The sequence below is a fragment of the Marmota flaviventris genome, chromosome 2 (genome assembly GCF_047511675.1).
Source record: "Marmota flaviventris isolate mMarFla1 chromosome 2, mMarFla1.hap1, whole genome shotgun sequence".
Taxonomy (NCBI): Eukaryota; Metazoa; Chordata; class Mammalia; order Rodentia; family Sciuridae; genus Marmota; species Marmota flaviventris.
In genome coordinates, this window is record NC_092499.1 from 177,790,098 (window position 1) to 177,811,170 (window position 21,073).

Below are 21,073 nucleotides of genomic sequence, written 5' to 3' on the forward strand. Positions count from 1 at the left end.
ACACATGCTAAGCAAGTGCTGTACCACTGAGCTACACCCCCAGCCCTCATTGTGATTTTAATTTGCACTTCCCTGATGATCAATGATACTAAACATCTTTCCGTGGACTTTATACCTTTTATTATTGTTAAATGTCTGTTTAAATATTTGCACTCTATTATTGAATTGTTTGTCTTTTTCTTATTGATTTGTAGGAGTTCTTTATATATTGTGGATATAATATAATATGCATACATATAATGAATTTCTACATATATTTCTACATAAATTCATATAATGAATTTCTACAATATGTTTGTTACATACGTTTTGAAAACCTGTGTACTCCTGTGTCATGTCTATGTTTAGCAAATGTGAACAATTACAGGACAAATATACTGGAGGATTCTCTCCTTGAACCAGTGGTGGCCTATACCTGTAATACCAGAGGCTTGGGAATTCCAGATTCAGGAAGCAATTTAGTGTTAAAAATCTTGTCTTGGGGCTAGGGTTGTGGCTCAGAGGTACAGCACTTGCTTGGCATGTGTGAGGCACGGGGTTCAATCCTCAGCACCGCATATAAATAAATAAAATGAAGGTCTGTTGACAACTAAAAAATATTTTTTTAAGAAAAATCTTAGGGGAGGGGAGGGGAGGGGAGGGCGGATAGTAGAGGATAGGAAAGGCAGCAGAATACAACAGACACTAGTATGGCAATATGTAAATCAATGGATGTGTAACTGATGTGATTCTGCAATCTGTATATGGGGTAAAAATGGGAGCTCATAACCCACTTGAATCAAATTGTGAAATATGATATATCAAGTACTATGTAATGTTTTGAACAGCCAACAATAAAAAATTAAAAAAAAAAAAAAAAGAAAAATCTTGTCTTGGAGGAATAAGCATAATCAGAAATTGTCGTGATATATCAATAAGTGAAAAAAAACAGAACACAAAATATCTACAGTTTGACTTCATTTTAATTTGCATTTTATACCTTTTTTAATTTGTATTTCTGTACAGTGAAAGTACTGATGATTTTAGTTTTCTTAAGTGTTGTTCTTAGTTTTCTAAGTTTTTCCTATAAGTATGCATTATTTTCACAATTAGGAAAAAATGTTATTTTAAAAGCACAAATAAGAGTGACTTGGAAGACAAAATGGATGCTGGAGAACCAAAGTAGAGTCCCAGCTCCACTGCTTACTAGGGTTTGAACTGGGCAACTCCCTTCACTAAGAGCCTTGGTTACTTCACAGAAAAAGCAGAGATACTAATATACATGACTGTGAGAATTAAGTGAGATGATGTAGGTAAGGCAATTGATACTTAATAAAGGATAACCAATATTATCATTATCTCAATCACTCAGTGACTCCTTGAAGAAAGTCTGTGCTCTGGATGGTATTTCTAATCACCCATTCAGAGCAAGCAGCCTTGGTCTAATGTCCCCTATCTGACTGGTACACCTTACACACCTGCAGTACCAAGGAGCATCCCCTTCATACTGACCTGTCCTACCAATGTGTGGCTATCATTCCACCTCAGAGACAGCCTTGGCTTCACATCCAGAGATATAAGTCCAAGTTCTGGGCTCTGTCCCCTGGGAACTGTGTGATCTTAGACAAATTACTCTCCTTCTCTGGGCTGGTGAACCTCATCTGTGAGGTATTTTGAGGAACCTCCCACCCTTGAATTGCCTCATCTCTTTCATCTATTGGGTGTGTTCTTACAACTTAGGAGGTTGAGTATACGCTCAGATGAGAGTCTGGACACTGGGTGGGAAATGGCCATGCATGTGTAGGGTTTAAGTCTGGGGAGATCCATCTCATTTGTTTGTCTTGGTTTCAGCCCTCGGAAAGCCAACAATGGCTGTCTCCGAATGACACACTGAGAGATAGCACTGCTTCTGTAGCATCCCTGCCACGAACTCAGGGCTGAATTCAACCACACAGAATCATCACCAGAGAAGCTCAAACGGAGGGACATTCCACAGAATAGCTGGCCGGGACTCTTCAAAATTGTCGGTGTCAGGAAAGCCTGAGGAACTGTTCCAGGCTCCAGAAGATCTAAGAAACATGACAACTGAGCGTAAAGCATGACCTGGATCTTCTTTTGCTACAAAGGACTTCATTGGAGCAGCTGGTGAAATCGGAATGTGTTCTGCAGACTAGAAAATTGAATTTTTCAGTGGTTATTGCCCTGATTTTATAATCATATTGTGTATGGTCATATAAGAAAATGTGTTGTTTTGTTTTTTTCAGGGAAAGCCTGCAGATGTATTATTTAGGCATAAAAGAGCATCGTGCCTGCAATTTACTTTCAAAGAGTTCAGAAAGATGCACGCTGTGTTTCAGTATATTTTCATGTATATATAGATAGAGAGAAGGTAAAAGTGGAGAAAAGTCACCAGGTGTGGTGGCCCACGCCTGTAATCCCAGAGGCTCGGGAGGCTGAGGCAGGATGATCGCGAGTTCAAAGCCAGCCTCAGCAACAGCAAGGCGCTAAGCAACTCAGTGAGACCCTGAGTTCAAGCCCCACCCCCCAAAAAATGTGGTGAAATGTTTATATTTGGGAAACTGAGAGAAACATCTGTGGGAATTCTTTGTACTTTTCCTGTGATTTTCCCACAAGAAAGTAAAATTATGTGGAGAAAGAAAAGAAGGCCAGTGTCGTGCTCCTTGCTCAACAGAATGACAGCCATTGAAGCCCCTTCACCTACTGAGCACTTATCAAGTGCCAGAGGGTCTTCTCTGATGCCACAGCTGTGCCCCTGTGAGCTGTCCTGATGCCTCTTGACAACCAGACTTGGCAAGTGACTTGTACCAGGTCCCACGACCTGAGGCCCATGAGCAGCAGAGTTGGGGTATGAACTTGAGTCTGCCTAAGTCCCCACTCCCAGAAGTCGTCGTCTTTCCGGAAAGAAGGTCACAAAGCCACACACACTATTGCTGAAGCTGTGCAAAACAAAAACCTAGCTGTTGGTTTCTTTCTGAAACGGAAGGGGAGGTGTCGGTGCCATACATTTGGTTGGGTCCGGTTTGAAGCTTGGTTTGATCCGGTGAATATTCTCTTGGAACTTCTTGAACACAGAGAAGTTGGGTCTCTATGGAACGAGTGCCTGGTCTCGATTCCTCGTCTCCCACCTGGCCTTGCTGAGCACAGGCCCTGGCTTTCCACCTGCGGCCTGCGGCTGGTGAACTGCCCTGGTCTATCTGACTCCTTGAGGCCTAGCGATGATACCAGACTCATGTGGCCTCAGAGTGGCCATGTGGCTCTGTGGGCCACTCCGAGTTCTCCTCTACCCTCTTTGTAGGCTCTCGACCTCCACTCCCACCTCGGCGCCCCCTCAGTGGGTGCTCCAACAGTTTTGCCCAGGAAATGAGGGTAGCAGCACCAATATCCAGATGGTGCTCTTTGTGATTAACGTAATTCAGCATTTCCATTCCGGTGGGCAAACAGCTGCTCTCAAGTCCCTCGGGTGCCCCTCCTCCAGGCCAGCTACCTGTGGCATATCTGAAGGTGGTTCTCAGGCCAGAAACGGAAGGGTTAACGTGTGGCAGAGCAGGTGGCCTCCAAGATTCTGCTCCTGCCCCTCATCAGCACCCCTCCTGCTGGGAAGTATTTTGAATGTCATTGCCCCTTTCTTAGCCTGACCATGCAGGGTCCCCTCTCCAGTCTTATTCTTGGGCTGGGGCCAAGGCCACCCAGGAGAGCTCTCTTCTCTGAAACTCTCGAAGAACTCTGGACAAGACCTCCCTGCCCCCGCCCTCAGTGTTTCCCTCAACTTATCCCAACATTCATGCCCCTTTCTGGGCTCAAACCCAGGGAAAAGATGGGCAGAGATTCCCTCACTCTCAAGTTCAAGTTTATTCCAGAGGCTAGAAAAACAGAACCCCTTTTATTCCCAGTCTCTCTTACATCGGGAGTGACCATGTGACAGTTCTGGCCCATCAGATAGGAACAGAAGTCTTGTTGCATCACACGACTAAACGGATCAGCGTTCCTCCAAGTGAATTTGGGGAATAAATAAAGACACAGACACAGAAAGCAGCCTTTCTTTGGGTTCAGTAACCGCTCCTCAGCCGCAGCTCCTACAAGGGGGGCAAGACAGGCCAGAAAGAGAGAGCAGCACGTGCTGAATCCTTTTATTAGGGAGAAGTCATTCAAATGAGGCAAGGGATCAGGTTCACAAAGGAACAGGTGAGTGTAACCCCTGCAGGTGACGCCTACGCCTGGGGCCACGCCTCATTATCCCAGTGGGGCAATGCCCAAGTTATTGGGACCTGGCCCTTCTGTGCCAGGCTGAAGGCAATAATTGGTCAGAACCCAGTGCATGAAGACTGAAAGGCATCTGCATCCAGGGCAGCTCCGACAGAGCCTGTTAAGGAGTTCCAGAAAAAGTGTCTGCTTTCCTGATGAAAGAGGCAGTAGCCTGTACCAACACTCCTCCAAGACCCTCTTCTTGCCCTAAGCAAGGACATGAGGCCTAGAAGTGTTTTTGTGGGATTGAGGGGGAGGGCTAGGATTGAACCCAGGGCCTTGGGCATGCAAGGCAGGCACTCTACCAACAGAGCTATATCCCAGCCCTGAGGCCTAAAGTCTTGATAGCCATATTGTGAGCCAAGAGAATCCAAAGATGCACAGTTTACATCTGCCTCCAGACCTCTCTCCCCGACCCTGGCCCAGTACTGGGGATGGACCTGGCCTGCTGGGCAAGTGCTCTACCACGGAGCTACATCCCCAGCTCCCCAGGCTTCTTTTATTTGAGAGAGAGAGAGAGAGAGAAGAAAAAAAAAAAAGCCCCTGCCAACTGAGTTTCCTAGAATTTTTTAGCTAAATATGATCCTAATGGATACATCGCAGTGGAACCATGTGTCTGTCTACCTCCCTGATTCTGTTCACATTCTCTCCCTGCCTTCCGGTCCCACAAAGTCTCAGGCCCAGGACAGCCGTGTTTCCCTCTATTGTCTATTCTTGCTCATATGATAACTACTTCCATAAAACTCTGACTGTCCCACCTATCTGCAGCCTCTTGAAATGTCCAAGTAGCAAGTAAAGGAACAGAAAAATCTTTCTTAGTCGGGCGCAGAGGCGTACGCCTGTAATCCCAGCAGCCAAGGAGGCTGAGGCAGGAGGATGGCAAGTTCAATGCCAGCCTCAGCAACTTAGCAAGGACCTAAGCAACTCAGTGAGACCCTGTCTCTAAATAACATACAAAATAGGGCTGGGGATGGGGCTCAGTGGTTAAGCCCCCCTGAGTTCAATCCCTTGTACCAAAAAAAAAAAAATCCTTCTTCTCTCAATAGAGCTGCTTTGCGTTCAAACACACCACCCCCTTCTGAATGCCAGAAGTTTATTACTGACTATTTTATCATTAATATCATTAATTCTTATTATTATGACTCATCATTAGCTCTGATTCTTAACTCCACCTTGGTTTTTGCATCCTTCTGTCAAGTCCTAGTCTCCTGTTATAATCTCACATCCTTCCTACGGATGAGGAGGCTTGGGGGAGTTGGGCTCTCGGAGGTGGAGTAACTTTTCCGGAGTTGCACGGTCAAAGCATGCCACGGCCAGGACCACAACCATCCACAATGGTCATTAATGCCCACTCTCCCTGGGCACCTTGTCTCCCTCCACCAACCACCCCTCCCACACCCTGGACTTTATCCCCTTTCCTGGGGGGAGGGGAGCTCAGTGAGACAGCAGAACAGAGGAGCTGGCCAAGTATGATTTATTGGACAGCAAAGGTGGCAGTGCCTGGAGCCGCTAGGTGTGGTTAGGCTTGGGACGGGGCAGCGGTTTGAGCGCATAGGCGAGACAGCACAGGGACGCATCTGGGCACAGGTGCATGAAGGACTCCTGCCTCGTGCAGTAGGTTCGGCAGGCCCCTTGGCCCTTCCAGCACCGTTTGAACTCCGTCCTCCCTGTCAGAGAAGACTACAGGTCACAGAGCCGCACATAGGTCAGAGGTCAGACCAATGGTCACAAGTGAGGCCACAGGTTAAGCCATCTAGTCATAGGTGAGAGTTCTGGTTACCACTGAGGCTACAGATTTCAGTCCTGGTTAACGCACAGGCTGTACCACTGTGAACAAGTTTCTTGTCCACGTAGAAACCGCTCAAGGTCACACAGTCATTAAAAGCGGATCCAGGATTCAAACCCAAGCAATCTGCTCCAGAGTCTACACTCTGAACCATGACACAAGCTGCCCTGATATAAAAGGGACTGTTTAAAATTAGATTATAATGAGGAAATTGCCAACCCTGGGCCATAGAAAAGACAAGGCTTAGAAAGAACAGGTCCTATCCACCCCCACCCCAGTGGTCTTTGGTTATATGGCCTGAAATAGAATCTCTCCTTCATTTATTCATTTAACAAACATGGAGCGTCGAGGGACCCACAATAAACAATATGGCCGTGGTCCAGGCCCTTCCCACAGGCAGGGAAAGCAACTTAAAAGCAAGCAAGTAGCCAGGCCTGGTGGCACACACTGGTAAGCCCAGCAACCCAGAAGGCTGAAGCAGAAAGGTCACGAGTTCCAAACCAGCCTCAGAAAGTTAGCAATCTTCAGTAATGCAGTGACACCCTGTCTGAAAATAAAAAGGACTAGGGATGCAGCTCAGTGTAACATACCCCTAGGTTCAATGTCAGTACTACAAAAGGAAAAAAAAAAAAAAAAGACCCTCTCTCAGAATGAAGTCAGAGTCCGGGGATTAGCTCTGTGGCAGAGCACTTGCCTCGCATGTTCCAGGGCCTCGGTTCAATTTCTTGTGCCACAAAAGACAAGGGGACAAGCAAATAAATAGATGGAAGTGATCAGGGCTCTCTGATGGCCAATTTGAGCAAAAATTGGAAAGTGAGACAAGATTAGAACCACGGAGGCTTGTCTGTTGCGCAACATTTCTAGACGCATGGCTTCAGACAGGCAGAGAGCGAGCAACTCAGAACTGGGACCGAGTGGAGGGTGGAGGGAGAGGCTTGCCTACGTCTCCCTGGACTAAAGAGATTCCACACAATCCTCAGATGACACCTTGGGACCATCCACAGGTTCCCCTAGCCCTGCCGACTGGCCCATCCTGCCATTTGTCCAGGTAGAAAATCTCAGGATGATACAATGCTGGCCTCAAAATCTCTATGGGACAAAGAATCTGTACTCTGAAGAGGGTGCTTAGCACAGTGATCAACAGTGATGTGACCTCAGCTCAGAACTCCTGAATCCCAATCCCAGCTCCATCATTTCCCAGCCGAGTGACCTTGGCCTTAAATTCCTCAGCTCTATGGCTCTTTTTCAGAGGAAAGTTACAGGATCATTTTATCCCAAGGCCTGGCACAAAGTGAATGCTCAATTAGTAGAAGGTGAGATTATCAGAATAACAGCTTAGTAGTTGGAGCTCCCACAATCCATTCTAGGTAACTCTCCACTATCCAGATAAAGAAAGGAAGGGACTTGCTCAAGATCGATTAGCTGCTCAGTGGTGGGTCTCGACAGAACCAGAGCCCCTAACTCTCAGGCACTGGCCATTCCTAGAATAAATACTCTTAGCACATCATCACATCTGAGTTTCCCAAGTACCTAAGACCCAGAGATGTTATTTTCTGGAGGATGATCTGCTTTCCCCTCCTCATGTCTTTGACGAGACCTCCCACGCTTTCTAGTCCCCATTAGTCACACGGGACTCCATGCTGTTCCTCACACCAGGCTACCATCCTCCTGCCCCAGGGCCTCACTCCTTGATGCTCCCACCACCTGGAAAGAACAATCTCCCCTGCATCTCACTCGATTCAGAACTCGGTTCAGACCTACCTTATAGTACAAAACGAAAACACCACGGAATGTACTTCCAGATAACTCATTGGAGCAGAGGAAAAGGCCAATAACAGAACCAGCTTGGTTCAAGTGCAAGGTGTTCTCGTTGGGTGACAGGTACTAAGGAGTTCTTTAAACTGGTTTTTTTTTTTTTTAATTTGTTTGAAATTTTCTAAAATAAAAAAGTTGCTTTTAAAATCTCAAATCATTACACTAATCTGTTTTGCATAAATTTAAATTTTTCCAGAATGAAACATTTTTTAAAAACTCACCTTCTGGAGCTGAGGGTGTAGCTCCGTGATAGAGCACATACGTAGTTAGCATGCTAAGCATTTGTGAGACCCTGGGTTCAATCCCCAGCACCAGAGCCCCTAACTATAATCCCAGTGGCTCAGGAGGCTGAGGCAGGAGGATCACAAGTTCAAAACCAGCCTCAGCAATTTATCAAGGCCCTAAGTAACTCAGCAAGACCCCGTCTCAAAAATTTTTAAAAAATTAAAATAAAGGGGCTGGGGATGTGGCTCAGTAGTTAAGCACCCTTGGTCCAATCTCTGGTACAAAAAAAAAAACTCACAATGTTCACTATTCTATTTTCATGTGTACTTGAGAATTTTCTAAAATAAAAAGATTGTTTAAAGCCCCATCAGATTTCTTCCTAGACCACCCCGTCAGCTTGCCCATCACCCCCTGCTGCTCTCACCCCTTACCTTGCTTTTATTCTTCTTATCACAGACACATTATGTGTTTTTCTTTTTTCTATTTCCACCAAATAAAGTGTTAGCTCCACAAAAGCAAGGACTTGCTTTCTTCCAGTCAAAATCCCAGCATCGTATCAGTGCCTGATGCACAGGATTTTTGAAATGCATAATTGTTGAAGAAATCCCATTTTACAAATTAGGAAACTGAGGCACAGCTGATTTAGCCATTTGCTGTAAGTCAGTGGTGTGGCCAAAATTAAATGTTGATCTTGGCCCTTCTGTCCTCCAGGACCTGGGAGCCTATTACACACACACACACACACACACACACACTCACACACACACTCACACACACATACACTCACACACACACTCACACACATACACACACACACTCACACACATACACACACACACACATGGGTGACATTACCTGGTGGCACATGACCCAGGACCAGAAGAGCCACAGTGAGTAGTAGTAGCTGTGCCATGGCTACAGGACTCCTGGGGAGGCTGCTGGGGAGGACTCAAGGGGAGAGGAACCCAGTGGTTGAGCCTGGCTGCCTGTGGAACAGCCTTTATGGACCACAGATGAAGGCAGGGCCAGGGACAGTGGTGGGAGTATGAGGCCATGTTGTCCCAAGGCTGCCTGGGATCTCAGCCAGCTCTGTGGGAACCTGTCAGCTGCACCCTCCAGAGGCTGCGCAGCTCTGAAGCTGGGGGCTGAGTTTCCTGAAGCCATGCCTGGGGACAGAGACTGGACACCTTCCCTGTATGGGTGAGTGAGAAAAGCCATGACTTGAAGTCAATCCCAGGATCTCCCCCTAGTGTCTGGGAGACCTTAGACAAGTCACTTAACCACTCTGGGACCCCAGCTGTCATCTATGAAATGATGACGAGCCTCCTTTACAAGGATTACAAATGAAGGTGTCCCTTCTTAATGGCAAGGAGAAGGGACGAGAACACACTGGCCCATTCAAACAAGCATGCATTGACACCTACTCTAAAAATGGGAAGAAATCTACCTCATAGAGAGTAATAGCTACCCATCTCACTTATGGCATTAAATGAAACAATACAATGATTCTCAAAACGTGTCCCCAGCCAGTAAGTACCTGGTCTGAACTGGAACTTGCAAACTCTCCTGCCCTTCCAAACCTCTAGGGGGTGGGTCCTGGGAAACCGCAGCTTAAGAAGACTTCCAGGTGATTCTAACATACACTAAGGTATGAGCACCACTAAGATAATGTATATGCTAGAGCCTGGAGTCGTGTCTGGTAGTCAGGTATCTAAGCTGCATTGGGAAAGATGAGTAGAGAAAAGGGTATCCCAGGCAGAAGGGACAGGGGGCACCAGAAAGAGTGTGTGGAGCAAGGCTCTGTTGAGAGGAGAGGCTGAAATTGACCCTGCAGAGGACAGGAGTGAGGGCACAATAGACCTTGAATGCCAAGTTCAGCCTTTTGTATTTTAGACAACCATAAGTACTTAGTGGGGGTATAACCTGTTGAGGGTACAGTTTTAAATAAAGAAACTGAAACCCAAAGAGGGGAGTTGACTTGACTGAGGTCACCCAGCAATTGAGTTGCAGAGCTGGCCTGGAAGCTAAGTCATCTCACTTCCAAGGGTGGTGTCTCACCACACAGGTGAGAAACGGAGGCCAAGAGGGTCATGCCCCTGAAGGAAGCCAGGCATGAGGGGTTTGGTGTCTACCCAAGACTTGCGGGGGCTGCTGTAGGAGTTGTTCCAAGCTGGACACCTGAACCCCTCAGCCATGACAAGTTCCACCCACAGGTACAGCCTGGTCTCCAAGGTCTCCCACACATATGCACCCCCAAGAGTTACAGGAAACCAGGCACAATGGCACATACCTGTAACCCCAGAAACTTGAAAATCTGAGACAGGAAGATCACAAATTACAAGTCATCCAGGAAACTTAGCAAGATTCTGTTTCAATTTTTTTTTGGGGGGGGGGGGGATTGAAATCAGGAGCACTCAACCACTGAGCCACATCCCCAGCCCTATTTTGTATTTTATTTAGAGATAGGGTCTCACTGAGTTGCTTAGTGCTTAGCCTTTGCTGAGGATGGTTTTGAACTCGAGATCCTCCTGTCTCAGCCTCCTGAACCGCTGGGATTACAGGCAAGCAACACCGCACCCAGCCTCAAATTTCTTTTTAAAAAAATAATAATAAAGAACTGGAGATGTGGTTAGAGGGATAGAGCAGTAACAATCTCCAGTAACACTAACCCAGACACACACACACAGGGCCCCACAGCCAACTTCCCTACCAAGATCAGTGACTCTCCTCCTCCATCATACCTGGGGAATTTTGTTTGCCTTGTTTTTAAGCCATGAACTATTATGGAAAGGGACAATAGGCTGAAAGGCAGAGAGACCTGAGTCCAAAGCCCAAGTAATCCTCAGCTGGTGAATAAGCAAAGGAATGAATGACAGCAAAATCAGATATTCAGAAATCTTCAGTACAGACTTCCAGGACTCTCTCTTCCCCCAAGCTGTTTCCCAGCATTAATCCTCCGTCCAAAACAGTTTCTCCAAGTGGAGTGCAAGAACGATCTGCATCAGGACGTTTGGGAGTTTGTTTAAAACATTTATTCCAAAGCCGGGATGTAGCTCAACGATAAAAGTTGTTTGACTAGAGTAAGGCCCTGGGTTCAATTCCCAGCACCCCAGAAAAATAAATAAAATAAAAAGATCCCCGAAACCCTGGGACCTAAAAAACTGAACCTTTACCAAGCGGCGGAGTGGATTTTGTGAAGGCTGAAGTTGGTGCCCCGCACTGATGGATTGGACCGATGCGGACGCAGAGGGGCACCCAGACCCTTCCTCTCTCTTGTCGGCTACCCAGACACTGTCACCCCGACCTCGCGCAGGCCTGGAAGCGGCGGGTCACCAGGGGATCTGCAGTCTTAAAAACGCAGCGAGGCCCAGGCTCGGGGCGGGGACCCCGGGGCTCCCTGCCGGGGCGGGGCTGGACGGGGCGGGGTCGCGCTCCTCCCCGGCCCGGGGCGGGGCGGGCCGGGCCGGAGGGGCTGCTCGCCGAGGCGGGCGGTCCAGCCTGCAGCACCCAGCGGCTGAGGCGGCGGGGACCCGGACCCCTCCCCGGCCGAGGTAAAGCCCCGCGCCGCCCGCCGACAACTTGCCCAAGTTGGAGCGGAGTTCGCGGGGCGCCTGCTGGGGGGTTTCTGCGGAGCCGGCGGGGGCCGGGGAGCTTCGAAACCGCGTGCGGGGTACGGGTCCCCAGCCCTGGGGCCGGGAGGGGCCGGGAGCCGCGGACTGGAAGCCCCCTGCCCCGCGATCGGGGCCCTCACACCCGGGACCCCGGGCTGGGAAAGCTCGGACGCAGCCTCTGAAAATGGCACATGCGTTCCCGGGCCCTGTGGGCTCCCCGCCTGTCCCCCGCCGGGACCCTGTCCTGTCACCAAACCTGGGGCCTGGCGGGCTCGCAGCCCCCGCCTTCCAGCAACAGCTGGAGGCCGTAGCGCCAGCCGCTCCTGAATTTTTCACGCAGGGGGCGGGCCGGACACGCCGTTCCCATGACACCAGGGCACTCGGGTTACAGCCGGAGGGATCCCCCGGTCCCCCTTGCCCTTCTGGGGCACCGACCCCGTGGGATCCGGCAGCGGAAGTAAACCCCCCAGCGGCCCTCAACCCTCCTGGGCACCCCCAATCCAGAGCGTGTGGAAGAGACCAGTGGGAACAGGGCGGATGAGGGCAACTCGGATGCCTTTTGTACCAAGGGTCTCATGTTCTAAAGGAGGGGCAGGTTGTGCATGGACATCCACCTAGCTGCGGTCTGTCACCTGGGGTGGGCCATCCTTAAGGCATGGGACATGGCCTCTGGGTGTGCATGTTCGTGTGTTCACAGCCTGCCGACTCACCCCTTCCAGGTGACCTTACCCTGGGCCTGAAGCCAGAAAACCCCCACTCCAAGGAGCAGAGGTGCCGCCTCCCGTTCAAACAAGAGAGGACTGTGGAGGAAGCCTTCTCAACCACGTCAGGACCCTACAACAGAAAGAGGGGCTCAGAGCAACTGCCCATCCCTACTTCATTCAGGGGGAAGGAAGAAGGAGTGGCCAAAGCCCTTCCCTCCCAAGGATGACATTGAACACCCAGCAGGAAGCAAAGACCCCCCTGCGACGGAGAGCCAGCACTCCACTCACCCTGTCATCCCGGGGCCACCAGCCTGGTCGCCTATGCACAGCAACCCCCAGTCAATCCCAGCATCCCCGATTGGGCCAATCAGCCTCCCTCAACCCTCCTGTCCGGAAACCTTCACCTGCCCCAGATGGTTGGTCCTCTGAATCCAGCGACTCGGAAGGCTCCTGGGAAGCCCTCTACCGAGTGGTGCTGCTTGGAGATCCTGGCGTAGGGAAGACCAGCCTGGCCAGCCTCTTTGCAGGGAAGCAAGAGCGGGACCACCATGAACAGCTGGGAGGTAGGGGCCTTGTGGGGTGGGGTGGGATATGGCCAAAAGAGTGAAAGGCCTGTCACCAGGGGGCAGAGGGCTGCCAAGAACAGTTGTAGGAGTCATGCACTGTTCAACTCTGAGCATCATTCACGCAGACTATGAAGTGAATGATGCTCACCTGGATTGTGCAGGACGCAACCTGCATGGTGGTCCAAAGGAGGGAAATCCTTAAATAGAATGAGAAAATTTTCCAAATTTTCATGGATGAGACGTGTATGATTCACCTTCATGTCATAAGGGGGGCAATTCAGAAAACTGTCAAGAAATGGTGGACTTTCACCCAACTCAGAAACTCCCATTCCGAAGTCCCCCTGACTCTCCGGTGCCCCAGACCCATAGACACCCAACAATAGCCACCATGACCTACAACAAAGTCTCTAAAGTGGAGACTCCCAGATCCCCGGAACTGGGTTGCTTTATACCCAAGAAATGCAGTGAGCTCACAGGGCCAGGGGACCCAGGATGATTGGATATGGGGACAGAGGAAATGAAGACAGATCCCAGAGGGACTGGATGGGAGGACATAGAGTGAGTGGGGCGGGGGTTTGTTAAAAGCAGAGAAGAGGTGGGGACAATCTGGCCCTGCTGTTTCTGCAGCCTCAACACTCCTAAGAGTGAGAACTCACCAAGGGGCATATAGACTTACACCTGCATGTGCTGTGTGTGAATGGGGAGACCAAGGCCCAGAGCTTAACATGACCTGCCTGATGCACACGCTAAGTCAGAGACTGTGGGGCCAGGAGGGTTCCCAGCCCAGTTTTAACCCCACCGCCCCAACCTTTCAATCCACCACACTTTAACCCCACCACCCACTCATTCAATCCACTACACCCACCTTCCTGGCACCTACCACGTGCCAGGAACTATGCCGGCAGCCAGGGAAGCATGGGCTCCTCATGGAGTTTCTTGACCTACCAGGAAGGACACACCAAATAAGTGTGGTGAGCACTCCCAAGGAGAAGTGGAGGGGTGATGTGACCAGAAAGGGGGGCTAGGGAGCCCCACATCTCCCAGGCCTGCCCCTCCTCCCTGAGATACAGTCTCCCCTTGGTTGCAGAAGATGTGTATGAGAGGACCCTCACGGTGGATGGCGAGGACACCACACTGGTGGTCATGGACACCTGGGAGGCCGAGAAACGGGTATGGCACTGCAAGCAGGACTTGGGGGACAAGGTGCTGAGCCTCACACCACACTCTTATTCTCACCTGGGACACACAAAGCAGGGTTTGGGGCAAGGGCCATTCTGAGCATACTCCCCCAAAACCTACAGCTCCTAAACAGCCTTTCCAAAGACAGAGACCCTCACAACCCTGATCCCTTCTCTCATTCCGTGGATCCCCTCCTGGCACCCACCCCAAGATGTGCTTCTCCCCTGCAGGCCTCCCCAGCATCATGACCAGCCTCACCCCACCCACCCACTCACACTGTGCAGGAGAAGGCAGGCTGCATTTGGCACCAGGATGCCCAAGGTTGAAGCCCCCTTTCTTTTACCTACTAGTTGTATAGCTTTGTGCAAGTGACTTGCCTACTGTGACCTACAGTTTTCTTGCCTGATGAATGGTGAGTTGTTCCAGACTTTCCTGTCATTCTGTCTTCCTCCTCAGCTGACTTCTGTTGTTGTTGTTGGGTGGATTTTGGTGCTAGGGATCAACCCAGGACCTTGATTAGGCAACATGCTAAGCATGTGCTCTACCCCTGAGCTGTACCCCCAGCCCCATCATCAGCTGATTTTAAAACTTTCTTAGGCAGTTCCAAGAGGTGAGCCTAGTCTGGAACATGAATAATAAATGCTGAGCAGGGTGGAAAATTGTATGTGATAATTCTTATTAGTTACAACTAGGTAGATAGTGAAAAAGGAAACCAAAGGGATCCTTCCTACCCGCTTCCAAAGGAGGAAATGGACAGCAAACAGGGACATGTCTCTATTATGACTTTCCTATCTTCTTTGGGTTTTTATATGGTAATATATGCCTATTGTTGACCTTTGAGGATATACATGTAAGCAAAGAGAAGGATCCAAAAGTCATCTGAAATCGCATCTTCTTAAAGGGTAGCACCTTTCCTTAACTCTCAAGGAGGCCCCACCCTATGGCAGTATTGAGTGATTGACTAGAATGGTGGCCAGTTCCACCCACAGGCCCAAAGAATGAGAATGAAGGCGCTAAGTGGTCAATTTCTCTTAACAAGCTTAAAAAGTAATGCAGATCCAAATGAGCATAATAATGATGATTCTTACAATGACAGCTGACATTTATGGTGCACCCTCTTTCACTGGATGTATGACATTCAGGCAAAACCAAAAATATACAGTTAGGCTTCTGATTCCCATTCTACTGATAAAGAAACTGAGGCTCAAAGAGGTTAAATCAGATGTCCGAATCTCTGAAAGAGCAGATAGGATTCCAAGCCAGATCTATGCGACTCCATAGCCTGTGCACACCAGGACAGCCCCTACCTGTGTCCCTCGGGAGCATCATCTTCTGAACCTTCAGCTCATTCATTCATTCTAAAGCACTTAGTGGGTGTCCGTCATGGGCCAGGTGCTGGAGATGCAGCAGTAAACCAGGCAGACATGTCCCCTGGCCTCAAAGAGCTCACAGGTGGGTGACTGCAGATCTATTTTTTGGATGCAGTTGAGGATTCCCTGGGCATGGTCCAGTGAGTGAAGAAGAGGGGTCAGAGAAGGAGCACCGCACTGGGGACAAGGGGGGGAGGTTACTGGGCCTGAAAGCAGGAACTGGAAATCTGCACCCAGCTTGCTGTGAGGCCTTGAGAATGTTTTCTCCTCTTCTCTGGACTTTTGTTTTACTTTTCTATCCATAAAATAAGGAAAGTAAACCAGTTTCCCCATTCAGTGCCTGTGAAGGGAGTTCCCAGAGCAGGCCCAGCAGTGGTAATCTATTGGAATAAGCACCTGTCCTTTCCACTCTGGACTGGACGGTACTCTGATGTCAACAGATAGAATTGGACAGAACAGTAGTGCCCTGCATTGGCTGACCATCTGATCAGCTGGAGAGGATTAAAAATCAAATTCCTAAGCTTCACCCCTAATGAATAAGAACCTCCAAAAGTAGGGTCTGGAATCTATATTTTGAATCACACTCCCAGTTGCTTCTCACCCACCAATCCATGCACCAGCTGGCTATTGGTGATCACCTGTCACATCCTCCATAAATATTTGTATGATGAATAAATGGTCAAGCCCCACCCTCTCATCCTACAGATGGGGACAGGGACCCTAAGGGAGGAAGGAACCCATCCATAGTCAAGGTTGAGAACTCACCTCACTTGGGACTCCATCCCAAGCTTACTTGGCCTGAGGAATGATCAGTGTGGCTGTTGAGAATGCATCTCTTTGACAATGATGTTGTCTGCAGATCTGATACTTTCCCATTCAAGTATCTTATTTGGTTATCAGGAAATCTTCTGACTTACAATCAATGCTTTCGCCACACTCAACCTTTCCCACTCCAGACCTTAGCATCAACGTTCTCTTTATCTGGAACCTCTTCTCTCCTGCTTGGCCTGCTCACCTTTCAAACCCCACTCACTGGTCCACTGGAAAACCATCCCACAATCTGCTGACCTCCACCCCACCTACCTGGCTCCTCCAACCACTTGCATATGGCCCTCTGGAAGGTACACACCACACTGCATTAGAACTCTCCATTCCAGCTGTGTGCAGTGGCACACACTTGTAACCCCAGCTGTTCAGGAGGCTGAGGCAGGAGGATAATGAGTTCAAAGCCAGGCTCAGCAACACAGTGAGGCCCTAAGCAACTCTGTGAGACCCTGTCTCTAAGTAAATCACAAAAAAGGGGGTGAGGATGTGGCTTAGTGGTTAAGCAACCCTGGATTCAATCCCCAGTACCCCCAAAAAAACTCTCCATTCCACTAACATCTGTGATGGTTTGGATATGAGGTGTCCCTCAAAAGTTCCTGTGTTAAGACAGAAATGTTCAGAGAAATGACTAGATTATGACAACTATAAGCTCATGAGTGGATTAATCCATTTGCTGGTTTAGTAATCTAAATGGGCCAGGTGGTAACAGTAGACAGGTGAGGTATGGCTGGAGGAGATGGGTCACTGGAGAAGGGCCTCTCTCTGCTTCCTGGTGCCATGTCCTTCTGCCATGATGTTCTGCCTCACCTTGGGCCCCCGAGCAATGGTGACAGCAGACCTTAGACTATACCTCTGAAACTATGAGCTAAAATAAACTTTTCCTCCTCTGAGTTGTTCTCGTCAGGTATTTTGGTCACGGTGATGAAAAGCTGACTTTCACAATCCCCCTTCTGCACCAGGAGCTTCTGGAGGGCAGGAATGTGTCTAATTAAACACATAAATTTATTACCCAGGTGATCCAGTTTCAGAATGCGGTCCCTGGCTAATGGCCCCCATCCAGAATGGAATATCAAAATCACTCCCGTTCTTTCCTTTCCTTGGCCAAACAACTTGAAAGGACTCAACTTTTTTTGTTTGTTTGTTTGTTTGTTTTAGTTTTAGGTGGACACAATGTCTTCATTTTACTTTTATGTGGTGCTCAGGATTGAACCCAGTGCCTCACGCACACTAGGCAAGCACTCTACCACTGAGCCACAACCCCAGCCCCAGGACTCCACTTCTTAAAGGGAAGGGGATGATCATTTCCATCCCCCTCTGAACTTACACTCCACAGTTGCTTTTTAGCCCCTTTCACTTCAAAACTGCCTGAATAGGCCTTCCCTGAAGTCCACCTCCTGTCCTCATTTCTCTCTCTCTGTCTCTCTCTGTCTCTGTCTCTCTCTATCTCTTAATTCCGGATTGCAGGCATCCTACAGAAATGTCTAGCAAAGCCAAACCCTCCTCAGAAACCAGACAACAGAGCGGAACAGGCAAAGCCAGACCACCCCCTCTCCCTTGGCAGGAAAAGGAACCAAGTCCTTCTCTGCCCCCAGTACCCAGCCTGTGGATGTGATCAGTGAATGACAAAATCAAGTGATGCAGTGTCCACCCAATTTTTCAAGCAGAGAAACCCAGGGTCAGAGAGGATCAGGGGTTTTCCCAAAGTGACACAGGAAATTATGATAGAATTTGTCCCCCAAACCTGTGCAGAATGTAACCTCAACCCTAACCCCTCCCACTAGACCAGACCAGCCTCTTTCTCAGCCAGGGCCAGGCGCCCTCTGAGCACAGGCCTGGGGTCCCTCCCCTACAGGATGAGAGCTGGAGCCAGGAGTCGTGCCTGCAGATGGGCAGCGCCTATGTCATCGTGTACTCCATCGCGGACCGAGGCAGCTTCGAGAGCGCCTCTGAGCTCCGCATTCAGCTGCGGCGCACACATCGGGCAGACCACGTGCCCATCATCCTCGTGGGCAACAAGGCGGATCTGGCCCGCTGCCGGGAAGTCTCCGTGGAAGGTGAGCCCTCCACCCACCCTCCTCTCTCCCTTGACCCCACTGCCCCTCCTCCAGGGCTCTTGCCTGGGGGCTCTTTGCCCTGCCAACCCACTCCCACCCTGCAGCTTCTTGACTGGGCAGAAAACTGCCTCCTCTCTCACCTGGGAAGAAGTGAGAGACCTCAGGACTTGGTCCTCAAATCCTGCCAGCCCCCTTGCCTCTCTGCCCCGTCTTGGCATCTCCCCTTGGTCCTAAGCCAGTCTCTCTAGTTCTCTAGCCCCTCACTCAATCGGTCCTCCTTGCCAGCGGCCAGAACCAGAATTGACCTCCTCATTTCTTTCCTTTCGAATTTCCCGGTAGCTCCACATGCCCTGAATCAGGGACACCTGATTCACCAGTCAGAGGCCCAGGGCCTATCCGCTTTTGAAGGGCTTATGTTTGAGAAATTACCATTATTGGCTCCAAAATGAAGGGAGAAAATGATAAATTTAAGTTTTCCAAAGCTTTAATTGTCTAAAAGGAACATAATATTGTGTCAACCAGCAACTACAAACCAAAACTTTTTAAGTTATCTATCAATTACATTTACAGTGGGATGAGAATATTTTAATGTTTCATATTTCTGGTGGGGTCCATAAAGATCTTAAAATGGCCCTACTTACAGAATAAAATCTCTAAAAATATGGAAACTGAGACTAAAAAGGAAGAGAAAGCCAGTTTCACAAGTCATCAGCCATGAAATACTAGAATTCAGGCCCCTGTCTCACAGCTTAGTGCATCCCGGAGCTGGAAGACCATGTACTTTGTGGACAGGCACTCCCAAAATCCGCAACGTTATCCGCAGGAGATTTTGTTAAAACACAGGTTCCCAGACCTCATCCCAAACCTATGGGATCAGAATTCCTGAGGGTGGGCCCAGGAACCTGCCTTTCAACACGCTCCTCCAGGTAATTCTAATGCCCAGGAGATCAGGCCTCAATCTGGCATTCAGCCTGGTCTCTACCTGCTCCTAACCTCCCTGTCCTCCCAACCTCATTCTGCCATCAGTATCGGTCAGTAGACTGTGAACTAACTCCTCAAAGCCCCACATGATTTATCTCTTAAGTCCCCTGAAACTGCCCTAGGTATGGGCACAGGCAAGATGGCTTCCAGTTGACACTGATCCACCTCTTCCTATCTTTGTCTCTGTCTGCCTCTACGGCTCACCTGACCCCGCCCCTCAGAGGGCCGCGCGTGCGCCGTGGTGTTCGACTGCAAGTTCATCGAGACGTCAGCCACTCTGCAGCACAACGTGGCCGAGCTCTTTGAGGGCGTGGTACGCCAGCTGCGCCTGCGCCGCCGAGACAGCTCCGCCCAGGAGCCCCCTGCACCGCGGAGGAGGGCTAGCCTGGGCCAGCGCGCGCGCCGCTTCCTGGCCCGCCTGACTGCCCGCAGCGCCCGCCGCCGGGCACTCAAGGCCCGCTCCAAGTCCTGCCACAACCTGGCCGTGCTCTGAGACCACCCACCCTTCTGGGGGTTGAGGGACACTGGGTACATTCTGGCCTCCACCGAAGGCAAAGGTGCAGTTGCCTGGAGTCCGCGTCAAAGGCCCTTCCAATCCGCTGCCCTGATGGCAGAGCTTCGAGGACCCTTCGACCTCAAGGAAGCAGTGGACAGACTATGGGTCCAAAGCCTCACTGGGCACAAAGTAGAGGGTTTTTTTTTACGTGGTGGGTATCTTTTGGTAAAAATCTTTCTTGTCCCTGGGCAACCCATAGAAACCCTCCATGATAAACCTGTCCAGAAGGATGCCCTGTCTGAATGCCCAGAACGGCCCTTCTGGGCTCTTCCAGGTGTCCCCACCTCCTGCATGCCCATCTACACTGACTGGTTAGCCTACTGGCCTGGATGTCAATAAAGCCATTGAATCAATTGTGTTCTTAGGCTTTTCTCCCAACCACAGGGTATAGTCCCTGACTCATGTATTTAGGAGAAACACAGTGGATCACAACTAACCACAATTCAGTGTGACCCATTGAATTAGATTATAGAGTCTCAAAACATGATATGGGAGGAATATCAGCACTCATTCTAACAACATAACAGCTGGCGTTTGTGGGAACTGGCTATGTGCTAAGCCATCAGAGATATTAGTGAATACCTGTCCCTCCCCACAATATCCAGGAAGGTGATACCATTAACCTGCTGAGAGGAGGGTGATACCATTAACCTGCTTTGACTCTTTAGGAAACTGAGGCACAGGGACAGTAAGGGCTCACACACAGGATCATAGAACTGCTATAAGTGATATTGCCAGGATTCCAAACCAGGCTGGTCCCACTGAGTCTATACCCAAATTATCCACAGTCCTCTTGAAGAACTTGGCAAAATGGGGCCCTTGCAGTGGTGCATGCCTGTAATCCCTCCGACTCAGGAGGCTGAGGCAGGAAGATCACAAGTTCAAAGCTAGCTTCAGCAATTTAGCAAGACCCTTGCTATCTCAAAATTTAAAAAAAAAAAAAGGTTGGGGATGTGGCTCAGTGGATAAGCACTCCTGGGTTCAACTGAGTTCAATCCCCCCATGCTAAAAAAAATAATAATAATAATTTGGGAAGATGGGGATGTAGTTCAGTAGTAGATGCTTTTCTAGCATACAAGAGGCCTGGGGTTCATTCAGGAAAGAAAGAGAAAGGAAGAAAAGAATGGAATAGAAAAGAAATATTGTGGGGAGGGACAGA

General features: G+C 49.4%; 2 protein-coding genes across 3 annotated transcripts; one reads left to right on the forward strand and one right to left on the reverse strand.

Moving 5' to 3' along the window:
- Nucleotides 1-5,751: 5,751 nt before the first annotated feature.
- Nucleotides 5,752-8,981, reverse strand: Defb124 (defensin beta 124). The gene is made up of 2 exons (XM_027945119.1): nt 8,924-8,981; nt 5,752-5,909 (listed from the first exon to the last, which is right to left on the reverse strand). Exons 1-2 carry the CDS (start codon nt 8,979-8,981, stop codon nt 5,752-5,754), a joined length of 216 nt encoding a protein of 71 aa, XP_027800920.1.
- A 2,551-nt stretch (nt 8,982-11,532) lies between these two features.
- Rem1 (RRAD and GEM like GTPase 1) lies at nt 11,533-20,250 on the forward strand. 2 transcript variants are annotated; one of them, XM_027945377.2, is made up of 5 exons: nt 11,533-11,619; nt 12,399-12,946; nt 14,037-14,119; nt 18,176-18,377; nt 19,580-20,250. In XM_027945377.2, the coding sequence occupies exons 2-5, from the start codon at nt 12,607-12,609 to the stop codon at nt 19,849-19,851; spliced, it is 897 nt and encodes a 298-aa protein (XP_027801178.1). In that variant the 5' UTR covers nt 11,533-11,619; nt 12,399-12,606; the 3' UTR covers nt 19,852-20,250. The 2 variants fall into 2 exon arrangements, with proteins under 2 accessions (XP_027801178.1, XP_071463476.1); XM_071607375.1 differs by lacking the exon at nt 11,533-11,619 and adding an exon at nt 11,630-11,738.
- The last annotated feature ends 823 nt before the right edge of the window (nt 20,251-21,073 follow it).